This window comes from Tetrao urogallus (genome assembly GCF_951394365.1).
Source record: "Tetrao urogallus genome assembly, chromosome: 1".
NCBI lineage: Eukaryota > Metazoa > Chordata > Aves > Galliformes > Phasianidae > Tetrao > Tetrao urogallus.
The window spans coordinates 134,826,970-134,853,277 of NC_136813.1; the positions used below are offsets into that span (position 1 = coordinate 134,826,970).

The following is a 26,308-nucleotide window of genomic DNA, read 5'->3' on the forward strand; positions in this document are numbered from 1 at the left end:
ATTTTGTACCACATTATGCATTCCGTACTACCATTGGAATGGTAATGAATGAATAAAAACAGAAAATCAGGTTATAGGAACCCAACAGAAAGAGTGGAAATAAAAAGTTGTCATGTAGCACATCTACATGAGAGGGCCATGCCACTCGTGCAGGCAGGAGGTAATGTCAATGTAGATTTAGGATAGCCAACTGCCACACGTGCCATCGTAACTCAAGTGAGTTGATTCCATAGCTAAGAGAAATAATTTAAGACTACTACATCAAGGGAAAATCTGCAATTTTGTTAAGACACTCTGACACAACCAGTGTATGCTCTCCAACTCCAGCAGACACTTCCCTATTCACATCTGGCCTGCACCAAACTGGGAAGAGATCATATTCTGAATTCAGCAACAGGTATACAACCAACAAACAGTTAAATGGTGTAGTAAAAAGCAGATGACAGCAAAACATGGAACCAAGGCTTACAGTGTTATCGAGAAATGTTCTTACACTTAAAAAATTATAATGCACTCCAAAAATCCATTTGTTCAGGCAATCCATGTACAACAGAAGGCACTGTTATCCATATGAATCTATCAATTCCGCACAGCAAAAAACCTGAGAAGTGCAACTCAATTAGGTGCAGCCTGGCCCCTCCCAGTCATTCAGGTTCCTTGAGGACAAATGTTTCCTTTTCAGTCCATCAAATTATAAAAACACCACAAGAATTTGTAAATTACAGTAGCCGGTTAGAAAAAGCATTCTGGTGGGGGAAGCACACTGCTATATCTCAGAAAACCTTCAGCAGCATTAAATTACCCTCCCCTATCACTCAGAAGTCATGATGAGTTTAAGAAAATGTAATGATGAAACCCTTCTCATTGACCTTCGTAGTTGATCCTTCAGTTTCCACCGGGAGTACTTCCAGCAAAGTTAAATGCTATGACCAGTCCTTTGTTGTCAAATGTGTAGCCACTTTGCTGTTCTATTGTCTTAGTCTCTAGAATTCAAAGAGAAAGGATGTGAGCAATAGCCTGTAGAGAACACTTTTGCCAGAGATAACACTATTCATCTTAGAATACAAAATTGTGTAAAAAATTTTTGTTTCCAAACTGCAGTGACTGTAATAAATTATACCATACCTGGCTTTTCTACAAATGTATAAACACACACCTCTTCAACAGAATGGAGAAACTTGTCCTCTACAGAACAACTGTATCTCATACTATTCTGCATGTGTCTTGATTTAATATCAGTTTATTTTCCTATGATGCAATTGCTCTAAACACCCAGAGCAGCACATTGACTGCAACAGTAGCAGTACAAAAGTAACAGAGCTGTTAAGCACAACGTACAACAGTAATCTTCACCCAGTGACAGGCAGGCAGCGAGCTATTGCCTTAATTTGTTTTTCATGTCAAATGTCAGGTTGTGCAAAACAAGTTCATAGCCTGTTCTAACAGTAGCATATGTCAATAAGAAGGCAATTAATTACAAGCAAAGGTAATCGGAATAGCACACACTTCCAGACAAAGGATAATACGAGCACAACATCCTATTTATGCTTCTCAAGCCTTTTGTAAGACTTTTGATAATGGGCAGAGATTTATTCTGTTGTTATACATTAGATGCAGTTCCACCATCCCTGCAACACTTGAAATGGCCCCAGAGAAGAGACTTACCTGCAGCATTTCGCCGGTGCTCTGCTAATGTATAAATTTCCTGCAGCTGTTTCTTCTGATCCTCACTCAGTGGTGCTGTCAGCAAATGGTACCAGGCAGCATCTCGGCTCTGCACCGCTGTCAGAACAGGAATGGATGGAAAGTGATTATCAGCTTACACCACAAGGTAATTTCAGAAGAATAAGATGAAACACGTGGGAAAACAAGCAGAACTCGTGCTGTAAAATAGATTCAGTATTCCTGTCAGTTTCTCAGCACAGAATCCCCACTGTAAACAAGCCATCTGGGGGGAACTTCATTACATTCTCTGCTTTCTGAAACAGCAATTTAACAGTGAGGCCATTATTCATGGACAACGACAAAGCAAATCTACTAACTGAAGATTCTTATCAAAACTAAAAGCAGCAGGAGTAGACAAACAGAAAAGGAAGAAAACAAGTTTTCCATTATCATTTTAATATCTAGAAAGTGACAAACGTTTGTATATGCTGGAGACCCTCTAGTGACCGAGTCTCACTCATTTAGGCTGTGGTTGAAAAGTTCTTAAAGACTACATGAAGACAATTTATCTCTAGCTGTATTTACTGCCACCTGTTTTTTGAAGTTCTTCCTGGAAGTGAAAATCTTAGGACTAACATTAAAAAGCATTTCCAGTTTCAATAATCTAAATTACTACTAGAAACAAAGAGAAGGGCTTTTCCCAATGATGACAGCCAAGCTGTTTCATCATATCATATCATTTGACCCACTATCACACACATACCTAAAAGTGCTTGTGTGAAAAACTGGTATTCATCAACACCATTTTCAAGGTCAAGAGGTGTGCTGAACCCTTCAAGAGCAGTCTCTTCCAAGGCATCTTCATCCCAGTCATCATCATCGTCATCGTCATCCTCTTCTTCTCCATGTCCGTCTTCACCTCCACCATGGTTCTCTTGCATTGCCTGGCTCACTTCATTTGTCTCCTCCTCATCACTTGGTATCTCTTCTGCAAAAGCATTCATGTGCTTTACAAAGCAATGTAAAGCACTGGGAAACAATGACTTACAAATGAAAAACAATTAATAAATCTCATTTCAGGTTGGAAAGAAGATCCTCTAATAACACCTTCCCCCAAAATCTCAGAAGTGGAAAAATAAGCTATTAAAATGTTTTATAGGTTCAAGATCTTTAGTTAAAACTTTTGTTTCTAAAAACACCTGGGGAATGTGAAACTGGCATCTTTGTTCTTCTTTTGTGGACACTGCTTTAGTGCAGTTACTGTGCAATCCAAAATAACTGGTGTAAGTTTATCTTTGACAAAATCTCCCATCACTATCTTTATCCAGAATTCCACCTTTTGGTTAGCCCTACCTCCCATGCTGTTTATGGAACAATTATTATATCCTGAATTATATTCAATTCCAACATGCAACTCCACACATTGCTATTTCTTATTTAAGGAAAGATATTTCTGACTTATAACTGAGGTTAAAATAAAATCCCCTCCCAGTTCCAAACCTTCATGTTCCTATGTTTTTATCCTGTGTTAACAGGATAAAAATTATAAAATGACCATATCTACAACAAGCAGAGCGACTGAATCTCAGGGTGGAGATTTGGGAATTTCTGTGCTGCTTCTATACTCTATGTACCCCTACACATCTCGAGGAATTCTGTAACTCCATTACAGAATAATCATGTGAAATTTTGAAGGATTATATTATCTACTTAGACCCACCCTGATTTTCGGACCTCAAGCAATCTCCAATTCCAAATCAAATAAGGTCACACCTATCTGCTCGCAACACTGCACGAAATTCACTTCCCCCAACTCTCACTGCAAACATTTGAAACATTTTGATTAAATTTTGGGAGGAAAAGTCCATTTCTAAGGTGATCTTACAAGCACCCGACAGGCCTATTTACTTTCAGCAGACTAATGAGCCTTAGAAGTGAACTGCAATTTCTTACCCCCTTTAAATTAAATCCAGACAAAATCCACAATGTGAAAAGGGGAGATTTTACCATTATCTTCTGCAACGTGTTTATCATCTTTAGCATGATCCTCGTGTTCTGTGAGTTCTCGCGAGGCGCAAACTTGTTTCAAGCCCAAGAAGAGGAGGAGGATTGAAGGGACAATCTGAGCAGCCACAGCATCCACTGCAGGTGGTCGGTTCTGTAACTCCATCAGGATGCTCAGTCCTATTATACACATCTTTCTGTCATGGAGTCTAAAACAACACACAAACATTAAACATAAAAAGAGAATTTCACTGCAAGGAGTATTAAAGGGCTGGCACTCAACATGGTAGAAGACAGAGCAAGTCCTCAAAGTCTATGTTCAAAGCTCCTACACATGTGATTGTTTTGTTCTGAATGCAAGTTTCCCACTGGAAAGCATTTGTCTTGTAACAATTAAATGCCTGTCAAGCAATGTCCAAATTCCTGGAAGAACTGTTTAATGGTGATAGGTGGACAGTTGGATTGGATGATCTTACAGGTCTTTTCCAACCTTGGTGATTCTATGATTATCAAATGCAAAGTTTGTAACGCTAAACAAAATAGTTTAATAATTAGGTAGAGTCTGGTCTTTAATAAGCCATTTGATAAAGATTACCAATATTAAGTATAATGGAAAATTAATTTGCTTTGGCTTTGGTAGGACTACTGTAGCAGGGACTGAAATTAGCAAAAAGACTATTAGTGAAGAGTAATGACAAGCAGGACCACACTGAATCGCAGGGTGCTTTTACAGAGTGCCACAGGGCTAGCTGTATTTAAGCACTCTATAGAGAACTTAAACTGCCTCCACTGATAGTCTCTGGCCCTCCTTAGCAGGAAGCACCAGTAGCACTCAACTTTTCCCTAACATTATGGTGTTTTTTTATTAAGGGCTTGAAAGTTTTGAATGCTTCTATTTGATGCTGACAGCTTCTGTCCTAATTCTCCACAGGACAAGCAGCTCCAGCAAGAAGTTTCATCCGGACCTGCAGAAAACAAAGCAGATCTCCAAAGCTGGCTGCTGCGTAGGTTCTTCTCTCCCTAAACCTGTGCATCAGGTAATCCTATGCAGTCTTCTGTATGTGCAGCAGCGTGCCATTACCAGCACAGCTGCAGCAGGGTTGCAGAGTGAAAAAGAAAGCTATTCACTTTTAGCATTTCTGAATACTTTCATCCATCCTTCAGAATCTCAGTAGATATTTCTGTTACAGAATTGGTTTTACTTTGGAATGAAGAGGATACAAGTTGCAACAGAAGAAACAACCAGAATGAGCACCAGAGACTGCAACAGGAAAATAGCCAGTTCAATCCGCCACTTCAAATATTAAGACAGAAATATAATTTTTAAAATAATTACAACTTCCATTAGCAAAGATCCCATACAATATGCTGCTAAGCTATAATATTAAACCGTAATACAAGTGATCTTGTATTATAACAATAATCTATAACAGCTTTCTCCACATGTGCTTAAACAAGGCTGTGGATCTGGAAGGATTTCATTATACCTCCTACTTTGCTAGTCCTGGTAAGGCTTAACAAAGTCACCCCATTCTCAGAGTAGTGATGATAATGATAAATTATATACAACCACGCATAACATCATGATCCTTCCAAGGAAAATGAAACTGCCTAGCATGTGAAATGACACAATGTCTTGTTGGGTTTGGCTGCTACTTTACACATATTGAAAAATGCATCAAAATGCAAGTGGGTGAAGACTGTCCCTCCATCACTTGCAAGCTGCAGTAGTTCCTTTTCTAAAGGAACCAAGCACAGAAGGCATCCAAAACAACCAAGGAAACCGAGTCAGGGGAATAGTCTGCTTTCACCTCTGTTACATGAAAAAAGTGAAATTCCTTAGCTCCTCCCAGTTTATCTGTCTCAAAAACAAACTCCTCATCCCCTGCTCACAACTTCATGAAGACTAAAATTCTATCTAAAGATGTTGCTACCTATGAATGAGGTACAGCCTTTTGAGGAAGAGCTGTTCTTATTGCAAGTACAAAAGGAAAGAACTTTCTCTACACTCTCTTTCTGCCACCACCTTCATGCAAGTTTGATCCAAGCTCTGTAACGCATATGAAAGACTTCTAAACTGCATCTTGACACAGGGAAGCAATAAGACTTCTTTCATTTGTACGTGCAACAGAATTGATAATGACACGTGGAATTACCTTTTAGAATACATTTGAGAAAACTACTGTTATATAATGCAAATTGCAAAACACAACAGGAAAAATAATTTTAAAATTATAGTAAATTGTGGCTTAGCTTCATATTAAATTATCTCTTCTGGACAGCTAATGTAAGTGGAAGATTCACACACTGTTATTTAAAAGGAAATCATTATTAGGAAGTAGCCAAATAGCCAGAAAGTGCACTATATTTGTCATGCTCCATTTTCAAGCATCTAATCAGAGGAGTTGTAAGAATGAGCACATGCCTTTAGAATGAGCATGTTATTAGAAGGCTCAGCAGGACACCCAGGCATTGAGCCACCTTAGTGAACCTAACCCAGAAGGAGACTTGTTTCTTCCACGTGTCAGCACAGAGAAACAGCAGGACAATTCTGAAGTTCTGCACTCCAATGTCACCACTGTATCAAACATCAACGGGACCTGAACAAGTGAAGCAGAATTTTATGTCATTTACATATTTTTGTAATAGCAAAGAATGGTTTCAGTATCCTTGTGTCTGCACAAAGCTGTCTGGATACAATTCTCCTCCTTACTTTGACCTTGGAGATGCGCACTTACTGGCTCAGTAGCCCTCCCTAGCAATCACTCTGCTGCCTCACAGACATAGCAAGCCCGGTGTGCTAAACATATGTCCTTGGAGTCATACATGGCAGTGCAATGCACAACTCCTGAGCAGGTCTGGTTTTAACATACTCTGTGGGCTTTCTTTTGTAGCTAATACACTTCCTCCAGTACAAGATTAAAAAAAAAGATCTTTTGTAGTTTAAACTGTACTGAAAGTGTTTCAGAGGGAAATCACTAAGCCTACCTTTCCCTTACTGGTTTATTGTGCTCCTTTTATGTGAGGATCAACTTGCTTTCCATTACATTAATCTGTTTCCTGGACAAACTGCAAGTAATTAGCCAGTTGCAAAGTTGGAACCATCCTTCTTTGACCTATAGAAGATTAGGATGTTATATCCTAGGATTTCTAATGATCTTAACTCCTGTCAAATAAATCCTCCTAGTCTAACCAACTAACTAACTAACTAAATAAATAGATAGATAGATAAAAATACCTATTCATTTTTTAAAACAAGTTACACTTTCCTCTCACCCCAGTTGCCACAGAAAGATTTTTAGTGTAAGAATAAGCATAAGAAATGTAGATCTCACCCAATCTCACCCAATCTCACCCAAATTTCAGGCTGACAGGGAAAAGGTGTAAAGCAGCAAGGAACACATTTTGATAAATGTTTTTTCAGTCCCTTGCCCTTCGTCAATTTGAAGTACTCATAGAAAACATATACAGTGTTTATTTGTATCTGAATACTAGGATATGTGGGCACACATTCACAGATGTGTAATATCCACAATGACATACAGATTTATGCAGTCTTGCAATGAGTTCTGAGATCTCCTTGCCTTGATTATTTTTAACATTTTAAATTTCTAAACAGTTTTAAACAGTTTCCATATTTTTAATAACATGGGAGAGCAGTTACTTATCAGAACCTAAATGTCTTCCTCCACAGCATGATGTATTATTCCCATGGATTCCATTCCAGGAGTTCACAAGTACTGCTGAAGAAATACTGCATACTTTGGCAAACACCACTGGCTCCAGCATGAGAACATACACACACACAGAACCCCACTGCCTTTCATACCCCTGGGCAGAGCAGGATCTATGGGCACTAGGAACTTAGGGGAGGAGAAGGACAAAGGGACATGAGAGTCATGTGGCATGAGTATCACAAAGAGACGCTGTTACCAACCAGTAAATCACAGACTGTCAGCAGGGCTGATGAAGAAATAGCAGTGAGATTCATACCTGGAGGTGGATGTACTTCGTTCTTCTCCTGTTTCTCCACAATCTGTGATCACAGCAACTGACTCGAATTTAAGCCTGAAACTGCTTCTTACTGGAAAGCAACCCAATTCTAAACTGAAACAACACTGAATGACAGCTGGAAGAAAGAACTGTACAAGAGAAGGTGCCCATTAGTGTCTTCACTGACAAAAATAAGGCCCAAGAAAGGGTAGCAAGGAAGCCAGATTTTGTTTGCAACTAACTATTCCTGTTCAGTTAAGCCTCTTCAGATGATGACCCTTATAACCCTCATTAAAATCAAATGGCCTTCTGGAAGCGGTCCTATTCTTCAGGGAGAAAGGGAGGAGTCACTTGTATCACACCACAGTGCCTGACAAGCAGTACTACAGCAAAAGCCCTATGCCTGGAATCCACCCACTGAGGAGGCAGCACTGAAGGAAACCCAATTTTTAGATTTAAGCGACATTACAGATATTTATTTCACTGCTGGTAGCAATGCATCAAAGAGATACATTTTGATCTTCAGCTGCCATTCAAGTTCATAGTCTGAGCAGAATCTAGCATGATAATCTCTTGTGTTTCATTTTATAGGCTTTGCCAACTTTTGTCTCAGCTCTGAAAACGAATTTAGTTGAACAGTAGTTGCAGAAGCTAATGCTTTTTGAAAAGCAACACAAAAGAACTGAAAGTTAAGCTGTAGCATACAGAAGTACTTGAAGTTGGAAAGTATTCAGCTCAACAGTATTTTTCTGCTCTGGATCTCACTGGCTTCTCACTGGATGAACTGTTTAAGGCCATAAATCCCTTTCATTTTTATTTCTTTTAAAAAGGAATGACAAGTTTACCACCTATAGGGAATATCTGCTTTCATACTGCCTCTGTGTGCTTTCAGCATTTGGTACAAAACAAGAAAAAAATGACAACATAAGGAGCTGAATATCAAGGAATTTTCTTCAGCCATAAAAAATGAGTACATGGAAATCCTGATACTAAAAGTCTCGTACTTTTCTAAAGTCAGCAGCCTCAAAAGTAATTTAAAAATCAATGGTAATATTATCAAAAGATGCAGGAGAGACAGACTTAAAGATGTCATTTCTCAGCCAGTGGTGCTAGAAAAGAAATAAAGGACTGGGTACTTTATGCCTACTTTGTCATCAACACAAGCAACCCCTCTGAATGTCTAAACGATGATGTGTGTATTTATGTTAAGATACAGGACGTGCTGTAGACACTTCTTATGCATAGCAACAGAAAAGGTCTGAATGTTTGTGATAATATACACTGCTTTTGTTACAATGAAGAAGGGTGGGTTTTTTTAATCTTTTTTCTCACATTTACCTGTTTTGCACTTGAACATGGAGGGGAAGAGGAACAGACCTTCAAAGATCATCCAGTCCAACTGCTCAACCACTTCCTGGCTAACCAATTGTTAAAGCATACTGAGGAGGGCACTGTCCAATGTTTCTCGAACACTGACAGGCGTGAGGCATCAATCACTTCATTAAGAAGCCTGTTCCAGTGTTTTACTTTCACACTGAAGATTTTTTTTTTCCTAATTTCTAGTCTGAATTCTTGTTAATACCAAGTCTGACAGTTTATACTCAAGAAACTTAAAGAATCCTGAAATAGAATTTGCATTGTACTCTTGTATTGTTGCAATTCAATACAGAAAATTCAATACGCTCATATAACTCAAAAGACCAAGAAAAAATAAATATGCAGAGAACCCCTATGTTAGTAACATAGTAACTAGACCTGGTGTGGATAAATGTTATTTACAACAGACAGGGAATGAGATCTCTTGCACCTACATGACTAAGGATGAGAAGAGAACAAGTCAGAATCAAGGACTTTTAAAATACAGACAATACTTGCCCAAGAAAACAGTCTGTGTCATTCATCCACTGGTTTATGAACTGTGCAGTGATGGGCTCAGGGTTGTGTGGAAATCTGATGTTCTCTAAGGTGTGCAAAAGTAGGTCAGGATTGTAATAGAGTGCAGCTATGGCAACCTGAAGACACATGGTACGAAGCTCGCTTGTTTTAACTCCTCTTGTCAACCGCTCCAGAACGGCCTCCACAAAGAGTGGAATGCACTGGGAATGGAAAGAAATAGGGAAAAAAGATCAGGTATGGCACATGTTGCCAGATATTAAAAAGCTTTAAACACATTTATCTGAACTGACCTCCAGGGCTAAACGAAGTCCAGGTATATCTTAAGAATGCATAAGATTCGTTTCCTAATACAAAAGCATTTTAAGCCTCTGATTGTATGCTTACAGATCTTCTCAAAAACAACCGTTCTATGAGTTAAAAATTGCCAATGTTATTTTCGGCACAGAGGAGAATATTTGGAGTCATTTGGAAGAATGTTAGTGTGAATAAAAGGTTATGAAAAGAAACTGAGGACAGAGATATCCAACAATTTAAAAATTAGCAGGCGTTAGAAACTGAAATGACCTAAATCTGCAAGAAAAAAAAAGTGTTTCCCAATAAATGCAATGTGATGTTAGATTTCTTACAGAAGTCTGAAACATGTGAGGGTTGAAAAAGTGAGCGTGCACGTAGCTCTACACAATGAAATAAAAATCTACATATATTTCAATGCGTAGGTTTACACTGTATGTTAGTTAAAGAAGCATTATGAATGTTTCGGTTTGTGAGTTTCAGTCCAGATTACATCAGTTTTAATTCAGAGTTGTGCTCAGTCCAGTTTTCCACCACACTGTTACTTCAGTGTAAATGCATACAATTCACTTGAATCCCTTTCAGATTCTATTTAAAAATAAAATAAAGAAGGCAATCGTGCACATCATACTATGCCTTTACCACTCAGTTTACAATCATACTCTGGTCATGCTTAAATATCTTCATGTACAAACTCCCATGAGCTTATTTACACTTTTCTGTATTTCTCCCCATTCCTACGTATTACTTCTCCCTAAAATTCTCTGATTCCAATTGCTTTTCACAGGAATTATACACATAGCACTGGAAATGTGCAAAAGAGAGAATGTGTTAGACATGCATCACCTGGTCAATACCCCGTCCTTTGCACTGAAGAACAATTACTTCTAGGAGCTTGGCTGCATGGCACTCTGCATCTTCTCCTGCATCTCCTGTCAATACCTAGCAATCACAATGGCAATTTAGTTTATTGCCATAGTTTATAGTTATTAGTTTATATTATTTATAATCACTGTCAACTATGAATGCTTTCACACATGCATAAATCAAACCTCTAAATGGCACGTATGTATCTTCATGTTGTATTTTACGACAAATTAAGAATGACAAATCTCATCTCTACAGGACATCAATGAAGATAGGTGGCTAATGGCTAGAATTTAGAAGAAATCGTTGTTGCTTCTTATTCACTTTAGTAATATTTATATGTCCTTTATTTTTTCCTTTTCTAAGGAAATATTATTTATAAGATTCATTGATTTCACCATGCTCTATTTCTTTGTGACTTCCATTCTAATAGGCAGTGGCAGATAAACAGCCTGGCAAAGTGAGGACTTATCTCTAGGCTAATTTCAGATTAAAAACAAGACGTGTATAATCTCTCTCTGTACATGTGCATATGCATGAAACTTTTTTCCCAGTATGTTTAAACCCTATGGACAGTGTCAATCAAACCTGACAGGGCAGCAGAATTCTCAATCATGTTAAATCCCCATGAATCTCTTCAAAATAAACAAGTGGATAGATGCTTATAAGCACCTATCTATGCTTCTAACACTTTATAATGCCCTAAATGAGAAAAAAAACTGCAGCATGATCTCATACTTCATTAAGCAGAACAGAAAGAGTATAAAAGAGAAAAAAGAAAATGTGTAAAGAACTTCAAATGAGTTCATATCCTAGCTGACAACAAAAGAATCCAATCACAAGATACACAACCAAAGGAAATCAGACTTCATTAATTCCTCTCTTTACCAAAATAGCTGTTCGTAGAAGAGTGCCAACACAAACAACAGCACAGCAACTTTCTCCCACACATTTTTGTGCACATTGGTTGTTTTTTGGTACCTTTTTTTTTTGAAGTGTTTCATTTAAAAGTTTGAAGCTGCTATGGCTACTCAGAACTGAGATGAGACCAAGCTTCATTTCACTCCAAAATGACTGGCCACTACCTGGCATGTTCAAATCACTTTTAATCTGATAATTAAGTACCAGTGATTAGCACAAAAGTAAGAATCAGAAGCCTTACCTTTTTACACATAGCGTAAATGATTTCTAAATGCTTTGGATTAGATAGTAAAGTATCAGTGTCAATGGTCACGTAATTATGCAAGAGAGGCATCATATCTGCAGAGGAGGAAGAGCGAAAAAAAAAAGAAATTACAGACTAATCAATGAAACTGCTAACTGATGAGGCTGCAATCCTTTAATTGGATTCATTAATCCAGACTCCTGGACATGGTTGGAAATTCAAATATTGCTAAAGTCTACTCTAGCTGAATTCTTTGTGAAGTGCACAATGCAGAAGGCATTCTCAGGAGAAGAAATAGAATAGAACTACATTTTAATTTACCAATTTGTAGTTTCCCTTTAACTACATTTCAGCTTTCTTTTATCAGGACCTCCTACAATAACCGATCATACTGACAGATTGGAACACACTTCTCGAGCTAGATATGCTCCTGTTATACTCCTACGCTACACAGATGGTCAGGGCACAACTCAAGCACCCGATCACTTTACACCCAGATACTACATGGAAGCAACCTTTGTGAGGCAGGTTCTGGAGATGAATTCCCAAACACTTGAAACATCAACAGAATGGAAGTGGAAATACCTGCAAAGTATTCAAAGCAATCCTGCTGGAAAACCTCATAGAGAACACCTAAAAGCTGCCACATTTGAGGTGAAATCATCTGGCACGTCAAGCTGTATGCCAAGGAAAGAATTTCTTCGTAAAACTCTGGAAAGGAGAAACATTTTTTAAACAACAACCTGTAAAAAAAGTCTTTCTTGTAAATATCTCAAAACCCAAAGCGTCACATAACTATTGGAAGACAGCAATTAGTAACTATGTCAATATGGAAAAAAATAATACAAATTGGAAAAGACTCTTTTGGACAAGCATTACGTTGGCTGTAGCTACAACAATAAGCATTGCTTCTCATTATAAAAACACACTGGGAAAATGTATTAGCAACACATCAAAGACATTGCTTTGACTTACTGAAAAACATTTTTACTTTCTTAATCTACTTTTTTTTTTTTTTTTAATTTCCCCCTCATAAAATAGTAATTGTAGACTTTGCCTTTTAACACAATTAGCTAGGAACTGGAACGAGCACTGCATCTTCTGGTTTTGTGTGTTAAAGAAGCAAATAAACAAAGATGAAGTTCTGTCCAGGATGACAGTATTGTTTGTAATAATGAAAGATTTTTTTCATGTAAAAAACTATAACCTTTTTCTAAAAATTAGCTCCAAAAAATACCTATAACGTGCTTCTGCAAAACAAGGCCGATGATCTGCAAACAAATGCTCTCCAGCTGTTGAGTTATCTGAAATTAAAAAAAAACAAAAAAAGGATTTTATTTAAAAATCTACGAAGACAGTAATTTAATAACGATCACATGATTGTGAAGTAAAGTCTCACTGGTGTGAGTACTCAGTTTTTCAATAAGCAGCATTACTTTAAAGCTTGTCACGGCATTTTTCTTTATTATAAGAATTTTAACTTAAAAATTATTCTGCAGATCCTGTTAAAAACTGTGCCTGTTGTCCTTTTCTGCATATAATGTAAAGAGGCAAACCCTGTACTCAAACTGAGGTAACAAGGCCTCAGTCCAAATTCTTTCTTTGAAGAAGAATGGGTTGAAAAAAAAGAAAGGAAGTGATGCTTTTGCTTAAGATCTATGGAGAGCTTCCCATAAGACCAGGCTTGACAAAAGGGAAACACGCAGAATTTGGGAGAATAAAACTGCTTTGAAGCCAGACAAAAGCTATTATGTAGCTATCTGCTGGAGTGGGCAGTTTCAAACTGAGAGGAGAACTTATTCAGCTTTCTCATGTTGGAGAGAGACACTACTTTTATGAATGAAATAAAATTAGGAGAATGATATAGCCACACTGCAAGCCTAAGTGAAACCTCCAGTATAGGCATCTCATGGTATTGCCACTAGTCATTCATTAAACATGAAATCTTGCAGATGTCAGGCTTCCTGCATTTCCTTCCAGCAAAGGGCTTAAGCATGTGATCACAGATTCATCCACATACCTTCAGGCGACTGATTCAGACACATGGCTTAGAGCTGATCATCCTCTAAGCTCTCTGTATAGTTAATGATAAACGGGAAAGGAATTTCTAAGGAGTTTTCAGCTCCATTTATCATTTGCATATCATTTATATTGCTTCTAAAATGATTTGAGATCCTGAGGAGAGCCCTCTGCACAGTATTTTAGTTGGCTCTTCATACAGCAGAAAAACAAGCTGCTAAGCTGATACCATAAATACTCCAACCCCAAAGGTTTTCCTAGGCTAAAACCAGAACATCCGTTTCAGATGACCTCTCCTGATGTTCAGTTTAGCTACCAGATTTCATTCTAGCTTTCAAAAGATGCAAGGGGTTCTTGTAAAGGAATGAAAGATGTGTTCAAATCCAAAGGAACACAATGGTCACACAAAAAATATGAATGAATTTTTAAAATTAGAAGCTTCATGGTCGGATTTCACATTGGCAATAAAACTTTCTCATTGTAACTTGAAAGAAGCAGACCAAACTAGGACAAAGCACTTTTGTGCTTTTTGTCAGTTGGGCTCAGATACTGACAGACTTTGTCTCTCTTGCCAGTCACTGAAGTCCTTCCTACCTCGGCCAGCTACAAGCAGAAACAATCCCTTTTTTCTCTGAATATGTGAAATGTAGACTTGTACCACCAAAAAGACCAATTCCTAGAAATCCTATCCAAGAAGTTGCTAGGTGAATAACAAAATGAGTCACCATTAGCAAAACGTTACCCATATGCAAAATATTACATCCTAATGACCATTTAACACTCTGTAATAACTATCCAATGAAGTATTTACCAGAATAAGGGCTGAAGATTTTACACTCCGGATATAAATTCCCTGTAAGCTTGAGAGCAAAGCTGAAAAATTAAGAAAACAGAAATAAACTAGGCTTTAAATTCAAATTTCTCAGAGGCCACTTGGTTCACCATCCTGCTATAGTAAACGTTCATTCATGTGCGCCAAGTGATGCAACACATCCACAAAAGTGCTTGTTATCATGAATTGAAAGGCATGAAGGAACAGCAGACATAGAAGAGGAAATCTCACCTCCTTGTGATCTTCCACAACTGTTAGGATAGTGTCAATAGTGTGCAAGATACCCATGGCCATAACTGTTTTGTCCTCCACTTCCTCATATTCCTCACTCTGAAGTACTTTACCAAATATTTCAGCCTATGGAAGAAAAACAACCAATTTGACAATCAAAAGACAACTCACATTCTTCATTTTTCATGTAGAAACAAGATAGCTAAGGCAAAACCATCAGTGCCCTGTCTGTAAGAGCTGTCAGTATTGAAAAATACGCTTCTTAGTTTTGAAAAATGAATATAGAAAATGAATTTTTTTTTGAGAAGTCTGGTTATTAACATTTTAAATGTTAAATAGTCAGAACTTGACTAGTTAAAACAAAGGGCAAAATTCAGCATCTCTGAAAGCCTCTGAAAAGGTTTTAAAGATGCTTCAGACTGAAATACAAACTGTGGTGAATACTATAGGTGGGCCTTCACAGGGATTATTTTAAACAGTGTGCACTTCAAACCAAGTTAATAAGAAGTTTACAAAGCCAGGCATACACTTGTGATCGGGCAGTAACTTTAGTATTGTCTCTTACCAGGTGTTGTGTCATGTCAACAGCGATGGTAGCTACTTCCTGACTGTACTCACAGATCATCTTCTGGATGACATTTGTAAGATCATCATTTTCTGTCTCTCTAACAATGTGCAAGAGCTCTTGCATAACTGGTCTTACATATGGCTTCACGTATTCCTTAGCTTAAAAAAAAAAAAAAAAAAAGTTAAAATTAAATGAAATCAGTTAACATTAAACACAAATATACTCAAAACTGCTAGGTAATTGACTGCTCTCCAATGAAGTAATTTTAAAAGGATTAAAATTTACACATACACAAACAAAACCAAGAAGTCCCACCCAAAGCACTGATGCAGCACATAACCAGCAGACTAACGGAGTACATAGACTGCACAGTACAGCCATCTACAAAAAACATCCACTGTTTCAAAGGAATACACGCCCTTACACACAGGAAGCACTCATTCTAAAACACACACTATTTCACCTCATGAAAGAAAATGACTCTGATACAGATTTTGATGCAGAAACCCAACATAAAAACTTGCATTAGAATTCTGGGCTGTATACAGTAGCTAATGAATAAGTGAAGCTGTCAGAACATGATGAAATGTTCCAAAATCTATGTCTTTAAATGGTAAAAATGTTTAGATAAATCTGCACAAATCTTATCATCGTCTACAAAAATAAATAGAGAAATAAATCAGTACGTACAATTGATGAATCACTGCAGCCTACCTTGCTCCTGGTGGCTTATTAACATCTGAAGAGCTATGGCAGCTTCTACCTTGACAGGCATTTCTTTATCATCAATCAGGCTCTTCTTTGCCAGCTCTACTGCATTCCTCAAGTTCAGCTCATTGTGAAAATTCAAAGCACTGAATGAATGAAGTACCCAACAAGACTGCATGAAAAAAAGCAAAGGCAAGTTAGGGACTACTTTTCTCTTGATTGCAATGTATTCATACGGTAACGCATAACTGTTTTTACAGTCAGTAAAAAGGTACAGTCAGTCTACAAGGTAGACAAGCCAGTTCTTTACTTTCCTTCCCCAAAATCCAATAAATCCAGTGGGCACAAAATTAGCATTTACAGTTCTGGTCCTTATGAAGAAAAATACCAGAAAATAAACAAAAGAAAATTAACCATCTGTTTATGACTCACAGGCACTTGTGGATTTTGTTCAAGCTATACCCAAAACTCTGTGAAAATTCTAGCTATTCTTCACAGGTATCCAGCAGCTGTAGTTATTGAGATACTAATAAAAAATAATCACAAAACAGTCACAATCACTGCTCAAATTCTTCAGTTTGACCGAGGGTGTAAACAACAATGTAAGAGACCTTCCTACAATTCAATTAACTGACTGTTCAATTTCTAAGTTAAAATGTTGAAAAATGAATGTACAAGAGAGCTATTTGAATTTTTACAATATATTTGCTTTACTTCTTTCACTGACACTCAGAATGAAGTTAAACTCAAAGGAAAGAAACACAGCAAATACTAAAGATGACTTCATTGGTGAACTTACTCTAGCTCTGAGGTACCCCAGGTTGGACATGAACAGTGGAAATACATGATTCTGTAACATCAGCTCCATTTGATCCTTGAATACACTCTTCTGTTGGTGAAAAGAAAAATAAATTTTGAAGACCACTCATTTCATATATTCAACTTAAGTCAGAAAAATCATTTTAAATATCTTGATATCTTGAAAAATAGAATGATTTGTCTACGAAATACATATGAAGAGGTATGGATCTTGTAACTTTAACTGAACAAACCTCAAGTTGAAAACCAGGTAAGTAAAAAATCTGTTCATATAATAATCAACTCTACGTTACTTTTTATAACACTAAACCAGGAATTTTCATTTTCTCTGAAGCACTGTTTCCAGCTCATTTTTATTCTTAAAAATTAATTAGGATGAAGAACCCAGTGCTTTGAGTATTCCTAGAACAGAGCGCATACGCAGCTTAAGATAAACCGAAATTTAGTATGACACAGATCTGAGATTCAAATGACCTGCCATTATAAGCATTACAGCTAATTATTTTACACATCACAACAGCTCACATATTTTTATATATTCAAAAATATTGCTTTCAATATTGTTATTGATGGAAAAAGAATTCCTTTATGATAGCAATTTCTTTGTCTGGATATGGATAAGCAGTTGAAACCATTTTTCAATATTCCAAATTTGGCAAATTCCAAGAATTCACAGAATGCCAGAACCAGCTGCATGGAGACTGGGGACTTTCCTAGCACATACTGACCCAATATATGAGAAAAAAAAATAATAATCATACCAGGGACTGTGTCACCATGTAAAGGAACAAATAAGTGGCTAGGAAGAGGTGAAAGCGAATATGCAATACCGAATGTATCTTAAGTGATCATACTTCTACCTCACTAATTCATACATCAATTTTTCCCCATGCAGATTCCCAAACCTTAAGAGAGGCAGATGAAGAACTGGGAAGAGGGAAAAAAAAATACGAAGAAGGGAAAAGAATTTTTCCTTTTGTACACATCAGAGGTTTGCAAGCACTTAAATGGAGAGTATGTGGAAAACAAGGTAGATAAGCCAGTCATTGTGTCTTCAAGCAACTTTTGATCAATGTCTCAGTTGGCTCTCCAGGCAAAAGACACTGACAAGAAAGTATTTTATGTAGAAATGGCTCATGGAATTTTTTCATCTGCCAAATCCCAAACAAAAAATTCAGAGTAGAGAGAAGACGGCAACTTTGGGGATTACTACTCTTTTATAAAATATAACCTTAGGTTTCAAGACAGAAAATTCAGATAGTAGCAGTATAGTGGAATAAATTTCTTTTTTCTCAGGACAAAGATAAATGAAACTCCATTCAGTATGAAAGACTCCTCACAACATAAAGAATATTCTATTCTTTGTTTTACTCCAACATGAACCACGGCACTTGTAATCCAATATATCTAAAAACAATTTCCAAAAGTTACTGATGTTTCAGGATTTCAGTTTCATATCATGTATTGGTACACTGGTTAAAAAATATACAGAGAAAGTATGTTGGTGAACTGTTCCTTGCAACATGAGTAAGAGAATCATTTAGGTTGGAAAACACCACTAGGATGAAAGCCTACCAGCCACCTAACACTACCAAGTCCACTACTAAACCATGGCTCTAAGTGTCACATACACATCTTTTAAATACCTCCCTGGGCAGCCTGTTCCAATGCCTCACCATCCTTTCTGTGAAGAAATTCTTCCTGGTATCCAACCTAAACCTCCCCTGGTGGACTTGAGGCCATTTCCATGTCCTATTGCTAGTTACCTGAGAAAAGAGACTGATCTTCATCTTGCTACAACCTCCTTTCAGATGGCTGTAGAGAGTAACAGGTCTCCCTCCTCAGCCTCCTCTAAATGGTGCCAGTTCTCTCAGTCACCCCTTGTAACTCGTTTTCTAGTCCCTTCATCAGCTTCACTGCTCTTCTCTGAATACATTCCAGCAACTCAGTATCTTTCTTGGAGGATACTGAACTTAGTGAACTTAGTATTCGAGCTGCAGTCTCACCAGCACCAAATACAGAGGGACAAATACACCAAATACAGTGGGTTCCTTGCTCTGTTGGCTCCACTATTTCTGCTGCAGACCAGGATACCATTGGCCTCCTTGGCCACCTGGGCACATGGCCAGCTCACGTTCAACTAGTCGTCAACTAGCATCCCACTTTTCTCCTGGGAACCCTTCCAGCCACTTCTCCCCTAGCACTGTACGGCTGCATTGGGGTTGTTATGACCCAAGTGCAGCACTCAGCCTTTAGCCTTTCAAGGCTTTGTATGAAGAAGCCTACTGCATAGAGAGATAACTCACATAAAATAAATTTTTACATAATTTAAAAAGACACTTCGAGCTTCCATTCTCATTCTGAAAGTGATAACTTTTTGGCAGTTACTTATGAGGTGGAAAGAGGGTGTACTTGGACTCCACAGCCTACAGAAACACAAGAGAAATTCTAACTACTACTACTACTACTACACTGGCCAGTAATAGGATAGGTCAAATGTGTGTATTCAAACGTCAAAGAAAAACTGAAATTGTGAAGATATTGTGTATAAAAAATGAAGGACAGAAATTCTTATTTCCACTTTCCACTGATTTGGAAAACTCCCAGATAGATGGTGACATACATCTTGAAGTCACGCATTGTAGGGTACAAAGGCTGTAAAGCTAGACAAAACATTCCTACAACATGCTAAGCAAACATTTTTCTGGAACCAGGAGGAGCCCGCAATAGTGCAAGCTGTTGGGAGGGGTTTCTAAAGAATAATAAGCAATGTTATTGATGGAATGCATGTTTGTTTTTCTTAACACCCTTCCATTTTACTAGTGAAGCATGAGAAGACCAAGGGATGGTTCAGCAGGAAACAAAGAGAGCTTTGGAGAAACTTGAGAACAAAAATCAGCATATAAAATGGGAATACATAAAACCAGCAAAGAACATAAATATTTTTAAAGGAACAAACCCTCAGAATCTTACTGCACATTGCAGTCTTTCTACTGATTCCAAAAATACAGCTGTGGGCTAGCCAGACTTTAATAAGCTAATAAATTTTATCTGAAAAATGGAATTACAAATGGAATTACAAACATAAACATATTTTACTTATTTACCCACTTACTTTCAGTAAAATATCGGCTAAGGATCCTATCACATGCAAAGCTCCATCCTTCTTCCTCGGATCAATGTTTGGTTCTGTCAGAATCTGGTAGCAATATGCCATCATTTTTGGCAATACCTGCGTACGACAGAAAGCACAGAATCTCCTTTAGTCAGTGACGTATACAAATCAAATTATTTTTGAAGCATTAAGTTTAAAAAAATCACATGACTTTTGTAAGTAGAAATCTCATCCCAAAGCAATTGGGAGGTACTATACAGACCATCTTCCCAGATTTAAAAAATTCCTTTTCCAACTTTTCCTTCAAGCTTTACAAAATTGAATTCATCTCCCTGAAATTTCGTATTAGTGACAGTGATTATGGTATTTTTGTTGTTCTGAGGCAAACCAGGAAAGGTGAGGAAAAGACAAGAGGTTCAAACAGATTTTTTTTTCCCCCTAAACTTCCCATCTGGTTAGCCCACTACGTGTATAAAGGCATGTGTGCACGTACATGTATGTATGAACACAAACATATTCAAGAGCAGCTTTGATTAAAACCTCAGATTTATTTTAATCTGTCAATCTTGGCAACAACTTGTAAAGTCAGCTAGATTTGGAAAGGTTTCTTGGCAAAACAAATTGCTTACTGTGGTCTCCTCCGACATTACGTGCTTTTCAGAAATGACGACGTTTTGACAATTTGAGTACAAATTATGAAATTGAGAAGGTCAGCAGACACAGATTGCTTTAACAATAAAGAAATAGAAAGGTCACAGGCTATTTCACCTGATAAAAAGACTATGGTCTTTTCTAAAAATTCACGAAGAAATCGACCTCCATGTTTATGGCATGTGAAAATGGTTGCCAGAGAAGTCAGTATTCTGAACGATACGGTTTGCAGGGCTAGGCTGAATGATTTTTCTTTTAGCATATATCACTGTAAATATAAAAGGATCTATAGAAAAGTTATGTTCTCATTTAAAGATTAGCTCCATGAAATTCATTTCATTCTTCCTAAATTCACTGTTGTCAACAGGACTTTAAATTGCATCAGTGAAAATTAACAAGTATTAGATTCACTTGTGCTGCTGCTACACTTTGAGAATCTCTGAAGAGCCATGGCAGATCCTGTTCATAAACATGGGAAGCTATTACTACATCTACTCCAATTTGTTTTATCGGGCATGTTAATTTCAGAGCTGTAAGAGGAAACCACTTATTTATTTATACTTACATACTTTACTTACACTTATATTTTAATTTTCCCCAAATTGATGGCATTCAGCCAGGAATGAGTTTGGCCACATATTAGCAAGTAAATTATTTTGAGACGCTTTCTGTAACATCTTCAAATGTAAGGGAAAATAACATTTTTAAAGAAAGTTCAAGCAAAAATTAGAAAAAAAAAAAAGTTCCATACCTCTTTTCTCTTCTTTGCTGCTGTATAAAGGAGATTCTGTGCTGCTGTTGTTGTGGATGCATAATCCTCAAATACATCTAACATTAAAGATAAATTAATAAACTCACTTTCTGATTATAACACCATAGAATGCTGATAAACCAACTTAAGCTTGTTGGACACGACTGTCTTCAATTAACATTTGAACAGTCAGACTCAAGCTCACATCACCCACAAAAGTATTTACTTCTTGACTTACTAATCTACTGACCACTCATCACTCCCTTTATCAAGACCGAATGATTTACTCGTTAGTTCTTTTGAGATCATGTATTTAATGGATGAAAAATTGTTTTATATTTGCTGGTTGTTGCTCTCCTTTTTTTTTTTTTTTTTTTTTTTTTTAATTAAAACCACTATAAGAACACCAACGCATTCCAGAGCAATCTGTATAACATATGTACACAATTTTGGCTTGATTTTATTGAAACCTCATGGGAAACTCTGAATGTAAAAAAATCCTCGGATCTGGTGTCGTTTAAATTTGCTGAAAGATGAAGCTTTTCAGCTTCTTTCATTACAAGTAAACCTCTTTTAATCGTACTAAAAATATAATTTATATATTGAAAAACAATCTGTGCTGCCAAACGTGTTCTAATCCAAACATTCCAACATAGATTGCATTAAATAAAAGGATCTAGAAAATAACCTTAAAATGTGTTTAAAATTACACATTAACTTTTCCTGAGATCTCGAAGATAAATCAAGATTCAGAAATACTACCATTCCTGTTGCAAATCTAAATACTTTTCACTAAATTTCAAGTAAGTGTGCATTTATGCTTCCATAATACAGTTCAAATCTGTATTTAACTCTCAGCTCCAAATAAAAATAGGGCTCACTGCTTACACAAAAATAACAGAATTTAGATACCAAAAAATCAGCTACACATTTGTATCCCTGTCATCAACACTATGATGATTAATTGTTTTCTATAACTTTCCAAGATTAGAGGGTTGTCTGTTTGTTTTTTAAGTATTCCAGGACTTTTTACACTCTGTTTTTTGATATGCTAACCAAAATGCAATTAATTAACAATTTCCAAATGCTACATGTCTCTGTGGTGCCTGGCATACTGGAATTTTATAGCAGGATAAACTTGCTATATTTTTAAGTACCCTTCACTTTTTCGATGCTATGACCCTTTTAACATGACTAATTACAAATTAGTCCGATGTGTAGTTCCCAAGATTTTTTCTGTGTGACTTTTGAAAAATATATATACATCTAATTGTTTTACAACTTAGTAATAACAGTTGGTAAAAGATACCAAAAACAAGAGCAATATTCAATAGAGAAAGAGCAAGTCAGGCCTCTTCTGGTCAAAGTGTGAGCTGCAAGAGCTTGCAGACAGCTGTCATGCTTCCAATTCAGGATTCTAAAACTGGCATTCTAAGGAAAGCAAGCCAGTCTTACTAGCTGCACTGAGCACATCTGTAGTAGAAAACAATTTTTAGAGAATTAGTTTACGAGCAGTAGCCAAATGTCCAAAACTCACTCGATTTGCCTTTTAATTACAGATTGGTGAGATTTAGGAAACAAATTCTCTTCTTCCTATTCTTCAAGACACTCAGCAGCACAAAGACATTATGGTTGCCACACTACGTTTGGGACTACGGTATACAAATGTAATGAAAACCAAAAGTAAATTTTAACTGCAGGCTGTTACCAAATTTCATGCGGATATATTCATATGGATCTTCTTGCCACAGCTCTTCATCTTCGTCTTTGTAGCACATCAGGGAGAATATCACTTCTTCTGTTATACTCTAATATTAGAGAAGTCAAATGCGTGTAAGCACATAGGAAACCAAATTCCAGTACTGATTCTCTTTTCCGTTTGCAACAGATACAGACAGCAATAATTACATAATCTAACTTTATAACAGTCACCACCACACACAAAATACACTTCAGTATCTAATCTGTAAGCAACAGAACATTGCATTCTGCAGAAGGCTCTCACAGATACAACACTTAACATGAGAACAGGCTTCAACATCCTCCTCCATAACATTCATGGGATTAACAAACTTATATTAACTAGCTTATAATGTGGAGAAAAGAGATATGAAAATCACTTTTCCTTTGTTCTTACATCTACATATAAAATATATCCTTAAAACACTTCAGTTCCTCATAGTTTATGGTATCTTTGGTGACCGTCTTTGCACTGCAATCAATTATAATTTCCAAATCTATAGTAATTTCTTCACACTAGCAACTAATAAAAGCCAGAACTTTATGTCAGACTTCAGCAAAATAAGGAATTAATGGAACAGAATCCTTAATCGCATTGATAATATCTGCAATAAAAGTTAGTCATGATATTGTAAAAAAGAACTGCAGTGTGGGAATGCTTTTTTTTTTTTTTTTTTTTTTTTTTTTGCCATGTTGATACTGCATGAAAGATTCATGAAACTACAGGAAACTGCTTCTTTTATCATTCTGATGACATGCACTATCTCTGCCTGGGTTTTATCTACTGACCTGTATGTGTGGCTTCATTTCCTTCCACGTTACAGAGTGAATGACCCCTTGGTTCAGGTAATTTAACGTTTGCTGAAGAACACGTGGTGCAACATAGTCCTTTTGTCTGTATTGGTCTAAGATTCTTAACAGAACCTAAAGAAATAAAGAATAGGTATTTTTCAAATGAAGGTGGAAAATTAGCTCTCATACATGGACATGCAGGACAGCTTTTCAGTGAATTTCAGCACAGAAATAGTTACAAAAGTTCTAGTGTCAGTAACCACCGCAGTGTCTTCGATCCAAAAGTTTAGAGATCACTGAAACGTTAAGAACCTAAACTTGCAAGCATTTAGGTACATTTACCTTGACTATTAGATCCATCACATGATCACCTGTGATTGTAAACCAAAAGCAAGCATCAGAATTCACAGACTCACAGTTTACACAGGCCTCAGACAAATTTGGAACAGATACTGAAAAGGTACAGCGATATTTTCAAGCCAGTTGGCATCTAAATCTGTTAATGGAGTTTGTGTTCATTTTGAACAGACAATCCCCTAAAGAAGCCAAATGACTTTGGAAGAAGAGCAGTAATAATAGAAATACTAAACTAAAAAAGGAAATTGGGTCAACATCTAAATCTGTGAATCAGGTGATGAAAAAAAACTTCAGTTGGTTGTTGTCAGTATCAGATAGTGTCACATAGCACGCTATCACAAACTGTAACACAATGCTTATTAGAAAGGCTTGCTCTTCTAAGAACGACCTACAGTACAAAGCCACTATTCAACATTAATAGCAAAGGAACTACTGAGTGTTAGTAAACATAAAGAACTGCCACACAGACAAGCAACAATAAAAATCAAGGACAAAGCGTAACAAAAGTACTGAATTGTGTTTTCAGAAGAAAAACTCTACTTAATAATTCTTTACAACACTATAGTAAATCTTATTTTGAACGTAACTCCTTCCCTTAGGGGTACTAAGTCTGATCTTATTCTTTTTTACAATACACTCCTTGAGCAAAGATTGGCAATATCTCACACAGACTCTAACACAGTCTCAGCAGTTAACTGAAAAATATGTAACAAAGGCTTAGTAATGTAATATTCACAATAGCATTCTGACTAACTCTGCCGTGAAACGTGACAAATCAGCATCTGAGTGAGAAGTGAAAGAAACATGCAGGTCATCCAAGAGCATTTATTTTTCGAGTTAAACTGCTCTCCCCCTGCTTCATATCCCGGTCTTTTAAAAGACATTAATTTTAAGTATTGTAAATGACCACTGCCCATGAAAGCCTCTTTCTCTACTCGGGAATGAATTATTGCAAAGAAATTAGAATTCATATTTGACTGTTTCTCCTTCCTTTTTATTTGATGCTTAGCAGTCTCACTACAACCATCCTTTAGTTCTTATCATTCACATATTTACACAGAATTGATACACCAATGGATAAATTGTTTTGTTTTCTATAACTGGATGGAGAAAAGTAATTGTTTTTGCAGACAATCTTGTTATTTTGAAATAGTCTGAAGGTGACTTAATTATTAGGCATGGTCAATGTGGGTTCATGAATCTTGCCTTACTAATTTGATCTCATTCTATAATAAGGTCCTAAGCTTGGTGGATAAAAGGAAGGCAGTGCATTTAATATTTCTGAATTTTAGTGCAGCCTCACTGACCATCCCTCATGTCATCCTTATGGATAAATTGCCCAATTGTGAAATAAACAGCTTCACACTACACCAGGTGATGAACTGGCTCAAAAGCAGAGCTCAGAGTTGTACTGAAAATGGATCACTAGCAATGTTCTCCAGGGCATAAGTCTAGGACCAGTCCTGTTTAAAACTTTTATCAATGATTTGGAGACAGGATAATGAGGAAGTTTGCTGAGAGGCCTGTTAGTGTTCAAAAAAACCTTTGGATAATGCCCTCAGTAACACCTCTAACTTCTGATTGGCCCTGAAGTTGTCAGGCAGTTGGACGTGGTCTCTGTAGGTGCCTTCCAACTGAACTTTCTGTTCTATTCCATTCTAATGAAATGACAACAGCCTGGCACTCTGAATAAGATGCTGGAAGTCTGAGCCCTGAGAAGCCTGCTGATGCCCTGTCAGGGATGTTTCGTCCGGCAGTCTGCTGAGAAGCCACATCCCTGCAAATACAAATTATCCAAACAGGTGCTACTTAAAAATCAAGAGCCCAGAATCACCAGCAGGAGA

The 26,308-nt window shown here is 37.0% G+C and overlaps 1 protein-coding gene across 1 annotated transcript in view; it reads right to left on the reverse strand.

The window, feature by feature from the left end:
- Positions 1-885: 885 nt before the first annotated feature.
- The window catches only part of IPO8 (importin 8), a gene marked incomplete at both ends in the record, with an annotated part of 41,019 nt that continues 15,596 nt past the window's right edge, over positions 886-26,308 (reverse strand). The window contains 17 exons of the mRNA XM_079539711.1: positions 886-983; positions 1,666-1,782; positions 2,429-2,653; positions 3,673-3,878; positions 9,538-9,758; positions 10,696-10,791; positions 11,879-11,976; positions 12,467-12,592; positions 13,119-13,185; positions 14,964-15,089; positions 15,529-15,689; positions 16,246-16,411; positions 17,039-17,128; positions 20,174-20,290; positions 21,576-21,652; positions 23,284-23,383; positions 24,105-24,239. Of these exons, the coding sequence (XP_079395837.1) occupies positions 886-983; positions 1,666-1,782; positions 2,429-2,653; positions 3,673-3,878; positions 9,538-9,758; positions 10,696-10,791; positions 11,879-11,976; positions 12,467-12,592; positions 13,119-13,185; positions 14,964-15,089; positions 15,529-15,689; positions 16,246-16,411; positions 17,039-17,128; positions 20,174-20,290; positions 21,576-21,652; positions 23,284-23,383; positions 24,105-24,239 (2,226 nt within the window). The remainder of the gene's footprint in view (positions 984-1,665; positions 1,783-2,428; positions 2,654-3,672; positions 3,879-9,537; positions 9,759-10,695; positions 10,792-11,878; positions 11,977-12,466; positions 12,593-13,118; positions 13,186-14,963; positions 15,090-15,528; positions 15,690-16,245; positions 16,412-17,038; positions 17,129-20,173; positions 20,291-21,575; positions 21,653-23,283; positions 23,384-24,104; positions 24,240-26,308) is intronic.